We start from the raw sequence: 21,343 nt of genomic DNA, 5'->3' as shown, positions 1-21,343 counted from the left end.
ATTGGAAAAGAAGAAAGATGAACAATGAGAATGCCACAGTCCCCTCCCATACTCACCCCATGCGCATCTTGCACAGTGTAATGATCAAGTCCTATGCCTAGAGTTACCATCACGCCCATGAGAGGACCAGAGAGATGCAAGAAAAAAGGCCACTTGCCGATTCCCAAACTAAATTATGACGTAAACATCTCGATAGAGATAAGAGAGGAGGCAGCCTGGTCGCAATCGTTTCAATTGCTTTACAACTGCATTCAATTAGAATTTTGAAATGATATGAGCAACCACCCCCACAACACTCGAATTAATGGCGTTGTTTCTCTAAAGCATCACATCTCAAATTGTGTGATTAGTCAAGTATTCTTGATCGGTTGTCACTTCTTCTTTTTTAAACTTTCTTATAAATGACACATCAATACACCAACTAGTGTGTATAAATTACTATAGAAACATTCAAAAAATAAAAATAAAACCACTAGACCGCGCCAGGCTAGCTAGATGCCAAACTGCGCTCAGGTCTTAATTCAAATCGACTCCAATTGAGCCTGAAGTCAAATCAGGTGCAGGCTTGTCCTCCAAACAACGAAGAACCAGTTATGACATGGTTCAAAAGAGAAACTGGTGATGATGATCTAAACGAATTCCATGAAAACCCTACTTGCTAGCTGGCCGTAAATGTGTGTGTGTGTGAGAGAGAGAGAGAGAGAGAGAGTAGAAGTTGACAAAGTTGGTGGGTAGAGAGAGAAATAGGAGGGGAAAGAAGAAAAAAAAGCAAGGCGGGTGGCAAGAACGGGGGACACTGTCGGGGCAAGCGCGTAGTGGGTAGATACGTGTTATGAGGTGGAGAGAGGAGAAGGGAATCGGCTCGCCACATAAGAACGGCGGTGCTTTGAACGAATCGAATATTAACGGGTCCATCCTTGTAGATTCTCTCTTTTGTTTTTATCTCCACTGTCTTTCCTTATTAATTATTTTTTAAAATAATATACTCTTAATACAACATGTTTGTAATCAACTTCTGTCTCTTTACCCTTCTATTTTGAGCTTATTCGTCAAACCCCCCCTCTCTTCCCTTCCACGTCCATTTCTTCCTCTCCATCAAATGACATTTTGGAACCTAGCTTTTCACAAAGAACGCAAAAGAGAGGGCCTCGCACCCTTTGGCCCTTCTGTCATTCTCGCCTTTTATTTCCCTGTGCACTAACGCCAACAGAATCCTCTCAATGTACAAGAGTTATTACTAACTGTTATATTTTATGATTTTGATCACATCAAACTTGTTTCCATGTCTTTTCCAAAAGAGTGGATGCTATGGGAGGTGGTGAAGGGTGAATCTCAGCTTCCACTAACATGTGTGACACGCGAGTGATGTAAGTTTGCTGCCATATCATCACAAGAACCAAGGAAACAAGAAATATAATCAGTGTGAAAACATGTTGTCAAAGTATTGGTCCAAAGATAATGGTGATAAAAATAACAAAAGGCCGGAAGAGGAAAATGGCAATTGAGAAATTGCTCCATGCCCACCATTCCAGAAAACAATACACTCGTAGTAATATAGAAATCAAGATAGCATTTAGCCATTTACACACCCCCCCCCCCCCCCAAAGCACAAGATAGACCACGGGATTCCACTTTCAAATGGATAATCAGTCAAGACAAGACCCTGGGGCACACATGATTTCACGTGAACAACAGCATTTTCTCATTGGCAAAAGTTCTCACAATGATGCACAAGTGACTTGAAGACGTGACAAATGCTTTCTTTTCACACCATCCACTAGTGGGAACCTTTTTCGCAGGTTCTCCACGAAGCAAACATTCCTGATCCCGTATTCTTGAATTGAAAGATGCAGTGCAGACTTAGCATTTTAACTCTTTCAAGATACAGTGCTTCACAGAAGAAAAAAAGATTCGAGGTCACAGCTTGATATCTTTAGTGTAACCAGTCCTCAAGGTGACGACCTTTAATCAATGAGTTTTGTTTATGCTTTATTCCTTGGCTATCAAACACGTTTTGGAGGAAGAAAATTCCAAGCCAGTCATGCAAAATGATACCTTCAATCAATGATGGGTCCAACGTAAAAGAAACATGTCATTTAACGCTATCGCGGTTTTTTGTGCACATCAGACAGATGATAAGCCTCTAAACTCAAAAGACCCGTGAGAAATAACTGCCACCCAGAGAATGTGACTATTTGAAGGCAAATATCAAAACATTGACAAGGAGATCGTCAAGCTTTGATTCAGCATAAGACATTTTTAATCTAAATTTTTTTCAACATTCTTCCATGTAAAATTTCCTGCAGGAAACCTTCGAATATTTGCACCATGGCAGCAACACTTCAACCGATGAACTCAGCATTTCTTTTTTGGCATTAAAAACAATTAATAGCATTCAAGTTCCATCACACAAGGTCACAAGAAGAGGATTGATATGTCATGCCAGACTATTACAACTCATGAGCTATCCAACATTCTGGCTAGCGTCTTACACCCACCAGTTTGATGGCACAGAGAACAAAGGAACATACCGCATGTTTCATAAACAAAATCATGTTGCAACTTGCAAGAGATCAAACATGATGTGAAAGTTTCCTCGACCTTATGGTCCTAGCAAGACCGCATTGCATGACAAACTTATTTTTCCATGTGGCCACAACTTATAATTCCACTTCTACTTTGTGCAATTCTAAGAAAAACCCGCGCTTAAAAAGCAAATCACGTATAGGAGGTAAACTAACTGGCCCCCAGTTACCACCCACGTCCATGACAAAGTCAAGAGAATCTAAAGAACAGAAAAACCAAAAAAAAAAAGGTTGAAAGAAAACCTACTCAAACGGAAGAGGAAATGGGGTGGAAATGCAAATTAGAAATCCTGTGAAGAAAATTAGTAGAAAGAACTTGTATTTTGCAAAACTATTTCCATTTCTTCAGCAAGGAGCACACAGGCTGCCAGAGCAAAATGTAAATGAGTAAATTCATCTCAAGCAAAATTCCCACTTCAGATGGGCTCAAGTTAAGTACATATAAGCCACTCACTGCTCTGTCTTGATAAAATGCAATGACAGGAGCTTTGAGGCTGTGAAGCCATTGAAGGAGTCAACCTCAGATATTTCTTTTAGCTTCTTGTCGCAAACAATTCTCCTCTTGCCAGCTGGATCCTTAAGAAACAATTATAAAACTCTCAGTAAGATAAAGTTGCAGGTGCCTGAATTTGACAGAAGTCTAAAACAAAAAAAGAAAGAGTAAAGCTTATCATTTACCAAATGCATCAATATGATACAGCCAGATATTATCATAAGAAAAAACCTGAAAAAAAGGTCCAGGGCTTAGCAGGGTCATGAAAATTAAACATAACCACACTTCAAAAGGACGTGTTATGTTTGCTAGGAGCAGAAGGGTGGCAGGCCCAGTCATGACTGGAAGTGTCTTCAGCCGAGAAGTTTAAAATTCATCAGTACCATCTCAGAGGGTTAACTTCAGATAAAAAACATTGAAATTCAACCTTAAGATGTGATTTGCATTTATAAATTAGCTTCAGCTATCTTTTCCTCACTATTCATTAACACACCATATGATTGTGGATAAATAAAAAAATTGGCACTGAAAGATCATTGTTTTCTCTTTTTGAAAAGGAGGTGCATTGCACTTGTACGTATTCATGCCTTGCAATTCAGATCCTGAAGATCTCCAAGTTACCAGCACTCTGATTGTTGTAAGGGTGCATTTCGCAATTCGTAGCAAAGTTGGTTTTTCCTTATCTTGCTGGAGACCAAATCAGGACTAGATTTCTACAAGAAAATAGATAAACCATGTAACTGATGATACCCTCCACTCAAAAAGCTTTATTGAAAACTTCAATAAAGATCGTAGGATGAAGAGAAGATTCTGAAACACACGCACACACATCCATCCACATCCACACTTGATTATATATACATGTTGATGATACCCTCCACTCAAAAAGCTTTCTTGAAAACTTCAATAAAGATCGTAGGATGAAGAGAAGATTCTGAAACACATGCACACACATCCATGCACATACACACTCGATTATATATACATTCAACATGTAAACAAGACATGGCACGCACAAAATTTAAGCCTTGGGTCAAGCTCAAACTCAACACAAGCTTGGCTGGTATGAGTGTCACCAAGCCAAAAGCCTGCTCATAATATTTATTATTAGTCACTTCTCACTCTCTTATTATTAATTGTGACCTTCAGTCCTCCAATTTATTCTTTGTAGTGTATCTATATTTGCTTTATGCGTATAGTCACAAGCTTATTTCCTGAGCATGATATTGTGCAAGCTTTACCAGCATGCTTGGCAGCGGATCAATTAACTGAAGTTGGCGAAACAGTGTCCATGAAAAACTGTTCATCTACCCAACTTGTTCACTGCATGAAGGTTCAGTTGCTAATGGAATTTATGTACATTCATGGTAGTTACATATGAAAATCAAAATTATTGAAAGGTCAGAACAAAATCTTGATCAGGAATTTGAAGGGGAGCAAGGAGATCAGAAATACCTTTCTTCTGCTGCTTTTCTTTCTTTTTAGGTTCATGAGGAACTGCACAGTGAGAAATAACATATCGTCATTATTAGAGGTACAGGATTAATGCTCAATTTTCTTATGCGAGTAGATTGTGCAACTACTGAGAGAATAAAAGTACCTTTCTTCTGCCGCTTTTCTTTCTGTTTAGGTTCATCAGGACCTGGACAGTGAGAAATAACAAATCATTACTATTAGAGTGCCAGGATTCATGCTCAATTTTCTTATGTGAGTAGGTTGTGCAACTACTGGGAGAATAAAAGTGTTGGTATAGCTACTAGTCTCACCTTCTTCTCTTCCTTGTTTAATCCCCTTTTTCTTTGGTGAAGAGTTGCTTGGAGCTATGAGATCAGGACAAAACATTTTACTTAAACTAAAACATTCTCACATTCTCAGTTAATAAATAACTCCATTTTTTTTATGAAACAAAGGAGAATACTTGGGTTGTGATTTAGTGTTAACATAACAAAAGAAATTTGCACTATATTTTTGACAACTGCAATTTGATAAAATCAACAATTTAATGAGGAAAGGTAAATGAGAAAAGGAACTATTCAGTTCATAAAACACCTAAATTCATTAAGCTATCTATGATAAGAGCATACTAGTTGGGGCCATCTACATTTAAATTAGAGTCGGCCAGAGGTAAGAGAAAAGAAGTATTTGACATTTTGCCAGCAACTAATATGGAGATAAAGAAGTTCCTGGCTCATGTAAAGCTATTCCAAACATGCTTTAAAACTTCTTCCTCGTAGCTGATCCATCAATTCTTTATATGATAACTTGAAAACCTTATCAATTATGTTCATGACCACTTCACAAAATCTTCTACATAAAACAAAAGGAAGAAAAGCAGTTTGGAAAATGAGAAAATCTACATTGATTAAATCAAAACCATGCAACATGTGCAAAGAGGGATATCACTAAAATGTTTTAATCATTCATCTAAAATATGTGAGTCACTAATCAGTTCAAAAGCCGAAAATTAAACATCATGAAGGTTTTTAATAACCCATTGATAAAAGAGATCCTCTTTGAGAATGGAACAAGAACTACAAAATTTTAATTATAAAATGCCAAATATTAAATTAAGGTCACTCTCCGCAAGAAATTCGCCATGAACTTCACGAGGAGACCACCAATTTTAAAATGAGAGTTTAATAGAACCTTTAAAAGTTATGAAACCTAGCTGAAGGATAAACTAGCTTGCTCTCACTGAGATGTATAGTGTCGGTAGTTAGGATCAACTTCTAAGACAATAAAGGCCACACTGCCTGGAAGTTGAGAACTGCACTGAATGAGAGCACACGCATGGGTATGAGATATGTTTGACACAACTATATTACACATTTTATCATGTTTTTTGCCTAGCTCCCCAGTAATATAGTTGCCTCTTCATCTTTAAGTAGTGGCAATCAGATATTCAAGCCCCAGATGCATGTAACAACAATTATCTCCCTGTCCAAAAAAAAAAATAACAGCCTGCAGAATACACCAGCCAAGTTCTTTTTTTCCATGGACAGAAAGTAACTTTAAAGAAGGAGAACCACAACCCCTATCCTTATTTTCATGAACTGAAAGGAGATTGTGCATGCATCACATAAAAAAAGAGTTCATTCTGTTATTTATTGCTTCAATCAAGCAATTTTGAGATGTTCAAAAAATTAAATAATGAATGATTTGCTGAGATCCCCTGTTCCAAATTTGACACATCAATTAGAAGTATGTCTTTCAATATGGAGACTAAAAGCCAAAATTGATTTCAAACTTAAGTAAACGACCAACTTTGGTTTAAATCAAGAAAGCATTTAATTATGGTGAAGATGAAGGAGCTGAGGTTTCTGGAAAATGGCATTGACAAAGACTTCCTTACTGTACTATAAATTGAAAAGAAAAGCTCGCTAGCACACACATACCATCTTCCTCACTGACAGCCCATATGTGTTTAGTCAATGCTTTATTCATTTGAAACATGTCAATAGAATCGACATCGAAAATAGAACGCAATGATTCATCACATATTATGTTTCGCTTATTCTTTGGATCTTGCAAGTTCTTCTCCCGGATATAGGCCCAAAGCTTCTTCACAACCTACCAAAACAAAAGGGAAAGGGAAAAAAGCAAGTAGGAAATATAATTTACAAAAGGACTCCTAAATGATCATTCTGCAAGTCAAGCAAGTATCCAGACATTCATTAAAATACCCCAGTTCTGGCGAGTTCTGGAACTCCAACAAACTCTTGAAGTTGAGGAGAAAGACTGCACAATTTAGTAAAACCACCTCCTCTTTTCTTAACATCCTCATCCACCTTAGCAGACCTGCTCGATAAGATAAGATCATTCAGTCCATAGAACAACCACAAATATTCTATGTAATGGAATGAGAATGCTATTCTAATCCTAATGTTTCCTAATATCTGTCTAGGACTGCCAGTCACAGAAAGCCCCATACCATCCATTCGGTAACCATACAAACATGTAGAAAGGTTATGACAACTAATGCTTTTCAGCACCTCAAACAAAATTTCTTCAGGGCAAGAATGGCAGGAATTTGGCTATGAAAAGCTAACCACCTCATCACTTTCAGAGGTCATATTTTAAGGATGAAGTTGCTTTTAGTCATAAAAAAAACTCAACTCCTAAAGTATCCATATCATAAGTTAAAGAGAGCATGAGTAATTTCCACTCTTTCAAACAGAGGAGCGTTAGTAACCTCAAAATAATGGCAAACAAGAATAGCAATTCACTCATGGAGAAAAAAAGGAATAAAAAAGGATACAAGAAACCCACCGTCCTTTCTTGCTTCTTTCATTACTCTCTTTCTTTACCTCTTCCTCGTCATCCTCTTGTTCCCCTCCATTGTCTCCTTCAGACCCAGAATCATTAATGTCTTTGCTTTTTTCTTTTTGCTTTACACTTTCTGATAGTTCAATGATATCATTGGTTAATATATCAGCCAAACAATCATCTGATGACACATTAAGAAGAGATCTCTAAAGGTAAATAATGAAGAAGATTACAATGTACCATAAGGAAATAAAGTGGAAGTTCAATAGGAAGCCTGTTTGTAGTAGTTGAAGTTGAAAGTGCAGAAAATATAAACATCCTAATGTAGTCCAAATACTGGGGAAAAGGATTAGTTTCCCTGGAATAATAAAGTGTAGCACCACAGCCAAAGGAAAGTGAAGGAGGATGGTAATATCAACCCAGGAAAGGGAAAGGAAAAAAAAAAATCATAGTCAAAATAGCTGACGAAAAAAAATTGTCAAACCAGTCAGATTATAAGAAAAACTCTCCCACCACAGTTTTTTTTTTCTTTCTTTTTTCTGGGTATATAAAACCTACACTGACAAATTTAATTGCCAAAGCAAAATAATCCAGGTTTCCAAAATTAACAGAACACAACATAATTAGAACAGAAAACAAGTATACATACAAATCCTAAGCAACCATACATATTGAAAGCACGAAGATACTACTAACAACCAATAATAACTAACCACCCACTGTCCCCCACAGAAAGAAACAAAAGAGAACAACTTATTCAAGAAAGTACCATTTTCTCCAGTTAATGGCCAGATATGCTTGGACAGGGCTTTATTCATTTGAAACATATCAATTGAATTTACATGAAAGACAGCGCGCAATGCCTCATCACATTTTATTTTTTTCCTATTCTTTGGATCCTGCAAATTGTTTTCACGGATATAGGCCCAGAGTCTCTTCACAACCTGGAATAACAAAAGTAAGGAGAACAAAAGTGAGATCCTGATCCAGGAACTACCACCAGGACCGACCTCCAGAAATAAATCATCTTGTTGGTGATTGGCATACCTCAGTTCTGGCCAATTCAGGCACTCCAACAACTGCTTGAAGTTGCGGAGATAAGTTACTTAACTTAGCAAAACCGCCTCTTTTCCTCACCTTTTCTATCTTGTTTGACCTAAAAGACAGATAACACAAGCATACGAAGCATGATTAATAAGAAACCTGTATTTGGAATGATTGGCTATCTGACACACATTCAATTCAAAATGTAATGAAATGAACACCTATTTTCGATGTGTGTGTGTGTGTGTAAAAACAAACAGAAATCAATCAAGCCTATGAAATGAAACTCAAGTATTAGGAATTCAAAATTAACCCCCCTAAAATACAAAAGAAAGCCAGTGCAACAACTAGATGAAAGAAATGATCAATGCAAATTATAAAGCACTGAAAGTAGAGATGATACACCCGTTACTAGTCCGCCATTAAAAGGTCATTTCTTATAACTCATGAAAGACAAAATGGCATAACTAGACTGTATTACTTAAATCTACAAAAAGGCCACCTCTCTCATATTCACATCCCAATATTGAACCAACAGACACAAAAATTCATATGATTTCACTTCCAATCTAAACTCAAAGTAAATCATATACAACCCTCACATCTAATATCATCCCAATTTAATCCCAAATAATCTCTAAGTAGCTTAACATGATTCATTGCCCACAGTTAAACTTGGTGCTTTCATTTTCTTATAAATTGAAACATAACAGAAACCATAGTACAAAAACTAACTTTAGCCTATACGACTCATAAGACACAAATGTGACATTTCTTGACCTAATTAGAACTACATAATAACACCACAAAAAACTTATCCCAATTCCTAAAAAAAAAAAAAACAAACCCGATCAATTTTTACATCAATGATAAACAACAGATCTATATATCTAATTTCCAGTTCCAAGCAATAAAAAACCTAATTTCCTTCCAAAAAAGAAAAATTACAAGCAATTTCCACATACATGCGGGGTTAATTTCATTCATTACACACTATATTGCTTGTTTAATTAAAAATAAATAAATAAATAAAGAAGACAACTTTCGAAAAAAATTACCCCTTGCTTTCCTTTGTCTCACTATCTTCTTCTTCTTCTTCTTCTTCTTTAATACCGTCGTTTTCATTTTCATTTTCATCGTCTTCAACGGTGTCGTTTTCGTTATCTTCATTTTCTGTCACATTCCCTGACTGACCATCTCCTTTATTTAGGGTTTCAAGAAAAGTATCGATTTGCTCTCTAATAAATTTTTTTTTCTCCGATAAATCAACGCCGAAATCCTCCTCTAACTGCCGCCGTATACTGCCGGCAGTGGCCGTGTCTAAGTCCGAACTCCGGAGTATTTCACGGAGCCGGGCCACGAGGTCCGAATCCGACACCATTTCTCTCGATTCTTTCTTCTCTTCTCGGACTCGGCAACGATTTTCTTTCTTTATTTTATTTGATTAATTTTTTATGTTGTTTCAGAAGTGGCGTCGGTTTCTCATGCAATGCAAGGTCAGGTAGCGTATCACGCAAAAAGGCATGAGGTGTGTAGGGGTATTTCTGGAATTATGAGAAAGCGATCCTCAATTCACAACTGAAAAGTATTTCTGGAAATATAAGCAGCAGTTGCAATTTAATGTTTTTCTTTCTTAAAAATATATTTAAATAATATTTTTTTATTTTAAATAAATATTTTTAACATTATCATATTAAAATAATCTAAAAATAAAAAATAATTAATTTTAAATAAAAAATAAATTTTATTTTTTAAAAAATATAGTTTCAACATGTTAAAAACACCTCCTAAATCTAACTCACCATCAAAAATTAAATTTCAATGGTTTCAATCCATTTATGCATCCAATACTAAATTTAGATAATTCTAATTATTTTTTTAAAAATATATTTATTTCTCAAAGATATACATTATTAAAAATTAAAAAAACTAAAATAATACCAAAACAAATAAAAAATGCTCCTTCATTTCTAGATGAAACATTAATGATGGATCCCTGTATATAATTTTTTTTGTATAAATATTTTTCTTATAACTGAAACTGTGTAATTGGCCTGCCCCACCATCCACATCACCCAATCCGAGTTATTGAATAACATTATTTAAGTTATTTGTATTTTTGTTTACAAAATAGTTTTCATTATTTTTCTTTTTTAAAAAAGAAGAATAAAAAGCCCAACCCGACTGAATCCGAAAAGGGCCTGAGACAATCTGACCAAGTCCAGAGCAGGGGCATAATGTGGTTTTGCTGGCCCAATTCAAGCTAGATCCTTCCACTGAGCGGTCCACCAGCACGGAGACCCCTGTGCTGTTTGTCTTCAACATAAATTCCAATATTTACCTGTAAAATAAAAGGTACGGAAAAAAATTATAACTTGCAGAAACTTGCCGCAGATCCTAGATGAACTGTTCAAAAAAACCAAACTCAGTGAAGAGCTTTAACATGCTACGTAGCCAGCAGAAACTTGGGCTCTACAGCTTCCCAGACAGGCATCTAACTGTCATGAAGCAAATAGCAAGATGAGGAGCAGTCCGCAAGCAAAGTCAGTGCTCTCAGAAAATATAGATCCAAGTCTCCGTTTTTTTTTTTGTTAAAAGAAGAATGTGGAGCCCTTCAGAATATAGAACAATTAAGTACCATACCAAAAGTTGAAAGACAGTTTCCAGAGAAGAAATTGCTGTGTCTCAGCAAGTACATGCACTTCAAATTTTAAATGATGCTCGTAAACAATTTCAGGATTGCTAATACAAAGCGTAATACTTTAGCACTTCAGAAATGACATGTTACCGCGCTTCAGACCATTTTGCCTTTTGACACTAACACCAAGGCTGCACGAGCAGTTGGACGGGCCTGTTCTCATTACCTCCCCCCTTTTTTTTTAAATTTTCATAATCATACTTTATTTAGTACTATGACTGAATTTTGGATTATAGAGAAATAAAAATACTGGATTTTCACTATTTACTTCAGGACTGAAGTATAAATCCTTCAGCTTCCAAACCCACCCTGCATCTTCTCCCCCCTGGAAGTATTTCATACGCTGTACAAAAATAGATATGGGAATGAGCTATAACCAAAAACAATCTAGTACAGAGCATATCACTTGATCAGGCCTCATCACATAATCCCATGGAACATTCAAAAGGTAGCAAGTAATGGCTGCGAAGTAAGGTAGGAAGTTCAAACTGGCACAAACCATTCAAGTCATAAGAATTACTTCCCATGTAGCAAGGTAACATGTCATATCTTTAGCAACTTTCATATTCAACAACTTTGATGCTGAAGTTAGAACTAAAAACTATAACATTTTGCCTAATACACGTACAAAAGGTCCTATAAACTGTCCATGTCGCTGTCCTCAGATGCCTCCTCGTCAAAATCAGACCCACTATCAAAGTTCATATTCTGAAGTTCTTCCATGTTATTCTCCAAGGTAGGATCACCAGCTTTTAGCAAATCTTTCAAGTCATCTAATATATAAGGTTCTACCAATTTCCAGAACCATGTAGAAACGCTTCCAAGAAAACCTATCCAAAACACTTTCCCCTTTCTCTTCACCCTGCAATCCAGAGATTTTGATTTCAATGTTTTGACAACCCTTCCAACACCCTTAACACTCCCCTTTAGCTTCAGCACAATATCCCCTGATGATGTTCTGTGCCCCCCATACATATACCAGTATGCAAGAACCTGAGGCGACATCCACCTGTGGATTAGCTTAGGCAGCTGAGGCTGGCCTCTTGGCCAAAACTGTTCTGCATAGAAATCAAAACAAGAGTGCGAGATGGTACAAAATCTCCAAGGGATGTCATCACTATCACTATCATCGCTAGGCTTACAAGATGGATGTAACCACTCATGGTACTGGTCATGTAAGTGTCTCCTCAAAATGGAATGCATGATAGAATTCTGATTGAACTCGAATTGAATCATGTGTTTCTTCCCATCTGATTCAATTTGCAAACCACCTAAGAACAAACCCACTAAAATTTCTCTTTGCTCTTTGCTAAGCTTGAGTCTAATAGGCCTCCTTGCCACTTTCCTGCTTGAGCTCAGAACAGAGTCAAGCTTTTCCATCAATGAGGAATCAATATCGTATTTCTTTTGGCACATAAGATCATATATCCTTTCTGCCTTCACATGGTATCCAGAAGAGAGGTATTCTCTTAAAATAGTATTGCATGATCTGGCATTAACACCAATCGCTTCATTATTGCGCATGTGGTTAAAAATCTCCTCAGCTTTGTCAAAATTACCGACTTTCACCAAAGAATCCAAGTAGATCATGTAGACAATCCGGTTGGGTCGACATTTCTCAAGGCATGCAGAGAAGGCTGATTCTAATTTATCGTGCAAGTTTAAATTAAAGTACATGTCCATTATAGAAATAAAAGATGGTGTTAGCGGCTTCATACCACTCTGAACTAGCTCTTGCATGAGTGACTCTGCAAGTTCCACTTCTCCAGCCTTACATAAGACTTCTATAATTTTATGATACGGTACGACATTGTAAGAACTTAAAACCTCCTGCATCTCTCTGAATGTCTCAAAAGATTTCATAGGTTCTCCTGCCTTTGAAAAGACTTCCATTCTACACACAAAAGCATGTGAAGAGAGACCTTCATCAAGACGGACGAGTTTGAGCCAAGTCCTTTCTGCTTCCTCCACGTCACCATCCTTTGCACAAGCTCTCAAGACTGAAACGAGCACTTCTTGGCTCTCCTCTACTCCCGCTTGCCTCATCTCTTCCCTTAGTGATGTGATTCTTTCTTTATCTATAGTGTCCTGATAGCTATGTAGCCAGATGAGACCACCATAAATATCCCTCTGCAACTCAAGTCCACATGTCACCAAATTATGATAAATAAATTCAGCCTGTTTGAGATGATGTTTTGCAATGACCCCTGGTTTGCTCACAAGAGCCCTAAACAAAGAATTGTGCAAACTAAGTCGTGGCCGGTACCCTCCCAACTGAATCATCCGATTGTAAATGCTGCATGCCTCCTCCAGGCTACCTTGAACTGTCGTACTAAGATATGCAATGACAAGGATATGAAAAGTTGATTCACTGGGAACGCGTCCCTGACTGATAATATCATCAAATATCTCCCTGCATTTCGCAAACTTCCGCTCCTTGCCCATGTAATCTGCTAACTTAGTGGACAACGCAAAATCAAATCGATACCAATGCTGCTGCATCATCCATTTATACACCTAACAATAACCAAAAGAAAAAATCTCAATAACCAAACTCTCCCTTTCTCTGTTTCGCTCTAACGATTTAGATAAAAACTCCAGCTTAATCCTAAAAGGTTCTAGCTTTACAACAGCATAATTCACAAGTCAATATCTCCACTATCATTTTCCTATGCGATACTAAATTTTAGTAATTGCCCATTTAAATTAATATCACAACTCGTCAAGTCTCAGTATCTAAACATTCAATCATCGTAAAAAAAAGACACTAAGAACTAAGATGTTAGCGCTGCGGAACAAAAAATTGAAAACCCAGGTGTGATTATAAATAGTACCCTAAACCCTGTCTCGTTTTCGCGTATTCGAGTGCAATGCACTACAATATAAGTAGCATCTTCCTGCCTTATCCACTTCCTCTGCCCATTAAGTATCCTCACTGCAGTGGCTGGCTTATGCGCCGGCAACTCCTTACACAACCACGCCAATTTCGCTCTCCTCCACTGCTCCGGCAACTCCGCTAGCTCCTTCACCTCCAGTTCCGGAGCATCCAAGTGCTTCCCATCCCCTCCAGCACCAGAAGTTCCCAGCCCATCATCGTCAAATTTAAAAGTTTCCCTCTCATTTTCATCAAAATCCAATATCCCTTCAGATTGAGAATCGCTTGCCAACTGTTCGACAGAAGTACTGAAACACTTTGGGGTTGAAATTGGGTGAAGTGTTTGGGGGGTGTTAATGGGTTCGGGGAAGTGGATGCGCTGTTGTTGGCGGAGGGAGAGGGAGAGGGATGGGGAGAAGAGGGAAGTGCGCATAGGTGAAGTGAGGGTTAGGATGTCGGGTACTGCAGGGTTTAAAGGGGGTTTATTATGGTGGTAGAAAGTGATGAGAGAACGGGCTTGAGCGCCTTTGAGAAGCATTGGATGTTGTTATGGGTTTAAGCTTCCAGTTCTGACTAGGGTGGGCAGGGAAGGGGTATTAGTGCAGACTCGAAAGGCGAGTATAGGTCAGGAAGCTCTGTGCCTTTGGTGGCTCCACCTTCTCCTTCCTTTTTCTTTTTTCTTCTTAAACGGTAATCAAGTTGTTGATTAATTTTATAAATTTTTAAATTAATTATTAATATTTTTTAAAAAATTAATATAAATATTCAAACTAGTTTTTATGTACCACATTAATTTTATTAATCATAAAATTAATAACTATATAAGTTTCTAGTAATTATTATATGATCAACTAATAATTCAAATTTAAAATCACAAAGAAAATAAATTTTTTAGTTTTAAATTTTTATTATTTAACTACTATTTAAATAATTAATAATATTTTAAAATGATGAGTGATAATTTTTAAAAATTAATTTTAAATTTTAATTAATTAAATTATATCTTTAAAATTGAATAGAGAATTAGGCATGTCATCATTAATATTCAAAGTGATGTATTTTCTGTCCACGTAATTTTTGAAATTCGAGTCCGAAATGATAATTTTGAAAATGAAGTCACTTTAAATTACTTTAGCTTTTCAGATTTAATGATCTATAAAGAAGTTTCTATATTGTTACTACAAGGGAGGAGAGGAGTGGAAAAGGGTGATTCCAAGGCAAACCAGGCGCGAGAAAACACACCTGACCAGCCGGTCTCCACTCATCTCGTGGATTCTTCAATTTTTTTACAGTGGTTGTATTCCGTAATGGCCAGCCCGTCTGTTTAGAAAAGTGTTTGGGTGTAAGCTGTGGTAGTTTTTTTTAAGTTATTTTTTAAAAAAATATATATTATAATTTTTAAAAATAAAAAATATATATTTTTTAGTAAGAGGTATGGTAGTTTTTAGAAAAAAAAAACCAATCACACCTCTCACCTAAACACCTTCTTAGAAGCTCAAGCAACTAAATTCTAATTTTGTTAGATGACTAGTATGATCGATTTCATTTATTATTATTATTATTATTTTGTGTGTTGTTAAACTTATTTTATTAATATTTTTGTAATAATATTGGTTTTTCTCTTTTTTTTTCTCTTCTTATTAAATTCTATATTTTTCAAATTTTATAGTTTAAAATAATACTAGATGACACTTGCAAATTACAATGACTTTAAAAATTATATTATTTTTTAAAATATTTTATTTTATTGATTTTTTCAGCTTGATAGAGTATAAAATTACTCTTGTTTTTAATGGCTTCCAAAGCATGCAGAGAATGATTTTAAAACTTAGTCCGGCCCGACAAGTCAACTCAGTACTTGGCTAACCCGGGGCTAGAATCTGGCCGGATTGAAGAAAACAGACAAAAAAAAAACCTAGTTTGACTTAGTCAAAAACTTAATTGCTACCCGTTGACTTTTGTATTTTTTATTAAAATAATATTATTTTAATTTTTTTAAAAAAATTAATTTAAATGATCCGGTAATCCGATCAAAACCCAAAATCCAAACTTCTAACTAGGCCAGATCTAAAAAGTATGGTGCAGTTAGTAAAGAGATATACTTTCTGCATACTTTTGCCTTGTTTGTTTCTAGGAAAACAAATTTCTAGAATATATTTTTTCATATTTGATAACTATCTGGAAAGCTAGTCAAAGAAAAGTTAATTTCAATCAAAAGAAAAAAGTTACTTTCATTATAAGAAATTATTTTGCTTTCCTTGTCAAAAGAAAAATACTTTTTTATCTTTACATAAAACACATCTCACCCCTTTCTGTGTCTTTTTTCAAAAACAGATGAAGCAAGAACATTTAAATATCTTTGGAACAATTGGATATTCCTTTTCATTTCAAGTATTTTTTTCCTTAAATTTCTCTATATTATTCCCTTTATGTTTTTATCTTCTTCGTTTAGATTTGTAAGAATTATAACAAAAATCCTTTGATCTTGTTTAATTTGTTGTGTCTGTTTCAAAAAAAACTATTATTTCTATGTGTTTTTTTCCATATTGTTCAAACAAACCATCGTGGTTTATCTTCTACCAGTCAAATTTTTTCATGTACCCAATTTTTTTCTTCATCTTGCATCATCACATTCGGCGAGTTCACAGAAAAAACAAACCAAATTCATCACAAGCAAGTCATAAAAAGCATAATTTTTCCTGCACTTTCGGTAGCTCACATTTGTAACCAGATGAACCACAAAAACACAAAGAAATAAAAATCCCAAACTTCCCCAACCAATCCCTACCCTGTTTTTCTGTCCCCGGATCCAGCCACCATATCCACTCCCCTCTCAAAAAAAGACTTCTATTTCCATAACATAACCAAGGGATTATGTACAGGTGGAAGCACAAAGAGAGAGAGGCAAAGTAAAAGGGGAAGGGAATCAGTGAATCTATTGAGGAGAATCCTTGCTCTATTTTTAATTCACTTTCCTAGCATTATCAGTACATATAGCCAGGGGAGAGAGGGATGAGAACTGGAAAGGAGTTTTAGGTCTAGCCCTCCTGTCTTTTGAATATTTGATCTTTGTCTTGCTTCTTTATGCACAGAGAGAGGAAGTTAAGGAATTAGAGAAAGAACAAGGGAATGGCAAGAGAAAATAGCAGAATTAGAGAAAGAGAACCGAGAGAGAAAGCTAAGGACTTTAAAGAACGAATAAGGAATGGCAAGAGAGAACAAAGAAAATAGGGGAGAGAATTAAAGGGGAAATCGACTAAGACTGAGAGGAAGTTTAAGGGGAATGAACAAAAAACATAAAAAACATGGATAACACTTATACCATAGAAAAATCATGATTTTTTCCACAGTTATAACTTTATTTTGGTATATTTATAAATGTGCTTGCTTTATTTTACTTTGATTAATTCATGATTAGTGTTTGATTATATTTGTTATATATGGATAAATTTATGGGACCATACCGGCAATTATATGGATTTCATTGTGCAATGTCTATTAATCGATATGAACTTGTGAATTGTATAATTTTCAAAAGGATTTTATCATCGGGAAATTGAATTTTATGGTCTTAAATAATATATTTTAAAACCTTGTTTATTTAGGGAATCAGATATCATTACCATAACTATTATACATTGTCAGCTTCTTCGAGTATAATTTATTATATTGATTGTGTAAGTATTTTGTACATTTTTTTAATATTTATTTTCCTAAATTTTTAGGTTTTATTATCAGAAAACTTCATTTTCATGTTATGGATAATAAGATAATTCATACAGTATATATGAGAGCAACTATAATTATGATAGCTACAGGGGTAGCTATTATTGAACAAGAAAGAAATAGAATTTCTATACCAAGAAAACCACGTATAAATGCAATTGCTCAACGAGAATTCTATATTGACAGCATTTTGAATCGAGGTGATAGACATTACGTTGAAAAAATTCGTATGAAACCTATTGTCTTATATAGATTGTGTGATGTTCTCACAGTCGTAACCTATTACGATCAACTCAAAATGTATCTATTAAGAAGTAAGTAATTGTGTTCTTATAAATTGTAGGCCAAAATCAAAGATTTTGTTTTATTAGTGGTATATACTATATGTCTGTTAAAACTATCCATCGTTACTTTAGAATTGTTTTAAAAGCAGTTCTTAAGTTATACAAACACCTTATTAAAGATCCAAATGATATAATTTTAGTAGAGATAATGAATAATTGAAGATTTTATCCTTATTTTAAGGTATGAAAACAATACTAATATTTTTATATATTAATTAATTACATCTAGAAGAAAAGGTTATAAATTATTTTTTCATATTTATATAGGATTGTGTGGAAGCAATTGATGGTATCCATGTTCCTGCAAATATTCCTGTTGAGATTTAAGAAAAGTTTTGAGGTTGAAAAGAAAGAATAACACAAAATGTTTTAGCAGCTATAACTTTTGATTTGAAATTTATCCATGTTTTAGCTGGTTGGAAGGAAATGCACATGATTCACAGGTTTTAGGTGATGCATTATCAAGATCTAATGGTCTAAAAATTCCAGAAGGTATATAATAAAGTATGTATTATATGCAATAAACATATAAAATATCGTATTACATAAAGATAGTAATAGTTTTTTTTTTAATTTATAGGAAAATATTATTTTGATGATGCTGGTTACGGTATTCGAAAATGAATCATTTCTCTTTCTTCGTGGAGTTTGATATCACTTGAATGAGTTTATAGAACATTCACTGGAAAATGAAAAGGAGTTATTTAATCTTCGACACTCTTCATTGAGAACCGCTTGTGAGCGTGGGTTTGGTATTTTGAAGAGTCATTTTAAATCAATTGATGGAAAATCTTTTTGGTCTTATAAAACACAAATAGATATTGTGCTTGCATGTTGTATTATTCATAATCACATAATGAAAGTTGATCTTTATGATTTTTCTTATGGAAGAAATATATTTGGAAAGTAAAAAAATTAGATGAACAATCAACTTAAGTCAATGGGAGGAAAGGGAAGAGAATAGGGAGTAGATAACAAAAGGAGAAATAATTGCATCAACCATGTGGAATGATTATAATACTAAAAAAAACTAGTAATTGAGTGTTAATTATATGTGTTTGTTTTTATTATATCTTGCTTGAGTTTGTATTATCTTTGTTATGTATTTGGAGTGGATGTTGATTTTATTATAATTTCTTATGTATTCTCTATTAAATATTAATTATAGTTTTTATATGAATTTTATTAAATCTAAATATTATATGATTTTATTTTGTATAAATTTGTAATTTTTTTGTAGAAATGAATTCCACACAGAATGAAAAATGCAAGGGGAAGCACTTCATATGGTCTAAGCCTATGTCTCACATGTTACTTGAGATATCAGCCGATGAGGCACTTAAAGAAAGCAAACTTCTTCCACCTTTAAAGCAAAATCTTTTATTAAGGTGGCTACAGAAATCAAGAAAAAGTTTAATGTGCAATACGAGCCTAAGCATGTGGACAATCATCTCAAGCCTGCGAAAAAAAAGGGGAATAATAACCAAACTTAAAAATAAAAGTGGTTTTATCTTTAGAAAATAAATTTAAAAAAAAAGTAAATTTTTAAAAAATAAATTAATTTTTATTTTATTTTTTATAACATGATTAAACACTGAAAAATATTTTCTAATTTATTTTTCATAACACTATTAAATATCAAAAAATAATTTATTTTTTAAAAATTTACTTTTTCTTAAATTTATTTTCTAAAAAAAAACAATTTCTCTACCAACAAACGGAGTGTTTATGGTTAATACAACTCCCAGCACATAGATAAGCTGTTGCACGAGGACATGAGCCATGATGACTCTTGAGAACATGAGCATAGATATTTTATGTTTCCATTGTAAATTTACAAAGCTTTTCTTAAGGTGAAAAACCTTATTGACAGTTTAAATGGATGGCCATGCTGCTGCTGAGTTGTGGACGGGAGATCTTTGCTAGTTCTTTAGAAATGCTCCATCTCCTGTATTTTTGCTGCAAAAAGACCTAATCAAAGAAAAAGATTAGGTTGCTTTTCCATGCATGCATGGATGTCAGCTGGAAACCATTCATGTGATGCATTCGGGTACACGTGTATTCGTAGAAGGTCTATAAGCTTCGCTCACATTCCATACACGTGGAACAATCTTTGCATCGCCCTACAAATGCGCCTTGGATAGGTCTGAATGATTAGGCTCCGTCCAAAGAGCGCGAATCAAGCAAATATTGGAGTGCGGTGTCTAATCAAGAATACTTGTGACTGGTAATGCAGAATCTTTTTAATTAAAAAATATATTAAAATATCTTTTTATATTTTTTAATTTTTAATGTTAATAAAATTATAAAAAATAAACTTAAAATCATTTAAGAAAATGTTATTTGAAAAATATTTTTCAAAGCTGAGATAACATAATACGGATAACATTTCAGAGCCCAATTAAAACTTTATTTATTATTACATTTCAAAAAAATGAAAAAAATAAAATTTTTATTTTATTTTATTTTATCTTTACTTTAAATTAATATTTTTGAATATTTTAAAATTATTTTAAAATGTTGATATAAAAAATAATCTCTTTAAAAAATTATTATTTTAATATATTTTAAAGCAAAACATATTTTAAAAAACAATTGTTATTATTATTTCGTTGAATAGCAATACCTTCTACCTCACACCATTCTATTTATCTTTTATTAGATGCATTGTCTAACTCGCAATTTCAAGCATCCTTCCCTTTTTCATAAAATTTAAGCACGGGAGGGTATTTTTTCCATTCAAACGAATTTATTTTACAAGCATTTTACTCATCTTAACCCTTTATTATAGTTATCGGATCTATTTTGAAGTCTGGCTGGATTAAGGATTCGAGTCATTGGGTCATTGGTACAATCTCAAAAGGTGTTATTTAAAGATATTAAAAAAAATAATTAAAAACAAGAAAAAAACATGATTAAAAAAATAAGTTTTTTGGAAACGGTGATTCTGCTGCAGAAGGACCAACAAGTTGACCTTGTAAGCCATTGGGGGTTTAATAACCATGACCTTTACAACCATTCATACCCAATTGCAAAAGTAGCCGCGTCATCCTTCAAGTTTTCCCCTGCATCATCATCTTCCCCGAAGACAATGTAGCTTCTTTCCCTGGCCATGAGGCAAGAACTTTCTACTTTCGAGCATGCCCAATAATTGGCTACTTGCATGCCTGCTGGAAATTAACAGGATTCGGAAACGTGCTCACTTAAACTCCAGCAAGTATGAAATAGACAGCAGCCTATATCGTGACTATGACCGGAACACCAGCAGTTTTTTAAACCTGAATTGTATATATAGGTTATAAAACTCAAGTT

At 34.5% G+C, this 21,343-nt stretch overlaps 2 protein-coding genes across 15 annotated transcripts; both read right to left on the bottom strand.

Moving 5' to 3' along the window:
• Window positions 1–1,327: 1,327 nt before the first annotated feature.
• Window positions 1,328–9,942, bottom strand: LOC105107571 (upstream activation factor subunit spp27-like). 14 transcript variants are annotated; one of them, XR_838912.1, is made up of 13 exons: window positions 9,447–9,939; window positions 8,392–8,500; window positions 8,114–8,288; window positions 7,348–7,477; window positions 6,762–6,879; window positions 6,474–6,648; window positions 4,845–4,898; window positions 4,679–4,720; window positions 4,534–4,575; window positions 4,320–4,401; window positions 3,666–3,791; window positions 3,264–3,309; window positions 3,072–3,161 (listed from the first exon to the last, which is right to left on the bottom strand). XR_838912.1 is itself a non-coding variant. In XM_011001560.1 (11 exons), exons 1-11 carry the CDS (start codon window positions 9,767–9,769, stop codon window positions 1,343–1,345), a joined length of 1,317 nt encoding a protein of 438 aa, XP_010999862.1. In that variant the 5' UTR covers window positions 9,770–9,942; the 3' UTR covers window positions 1,328–1,342. The 14 variants fall into 14 exon arrangements, 6 of the variants coding, with proteins under 6 accessions (XP_010999862.1, XP_010999846.1, XP_010999856.1 ...); XR_838909.1 differs by having other exon boundaries at window positions 2,888–3,161; window positions 3,264–3,791; XR_838910.1 differs by having other exon boundaries at window positions 3,070–3,309.
• A 1,516-nt stretch (window positions 9,943–11,458) lies between these two features.
• Window positions 11,459–14,653, bottom strand: OTP51 (endonuclease). Its single transcript, XM_011001531.1, has 2 exons — window positions 13,921–14,653; window positions 11,459–13,603 (listed from the first exon to the last, which is right to left on the bottom strand). The coding sequence occupies exons 1-2, from the start codon at window positions 14,497–14,499 to the stop codon at window positions 11,723–11,725; spliced, it is 2,460 nt and encodes an 819-aa protein (XP_010999833.1). The 5' UTR covers window positions 14,500–14,653; the 3' UTR covers window positions 11,459–11,722.
• Between the last annotated feature and the right edge of the window lie 6,690 nt (window positions 14,654–21,343).

Source organism: Populus euphratica, unplaced genomic scaffold (genome assembly GCF_000495115.2).
Source record: "Populus euphratica unplaced genomic scaffold, PopEup_1.0 scaffold3.1, whole genome shotgun sequence".
In the NCBI taxonomy this organism is placed as follows: Eukaryota; Viridiplantae; Streptophyta; class Magnoliopsida; order Malpighiales; family Salicaceae; genus Populus; species Populus euphratica.
The sequence above is the reverse complement of the archived record's forward strand: the minus strand, read 5'-3'. Positions and strand labels throughout refer to the sequence as shown.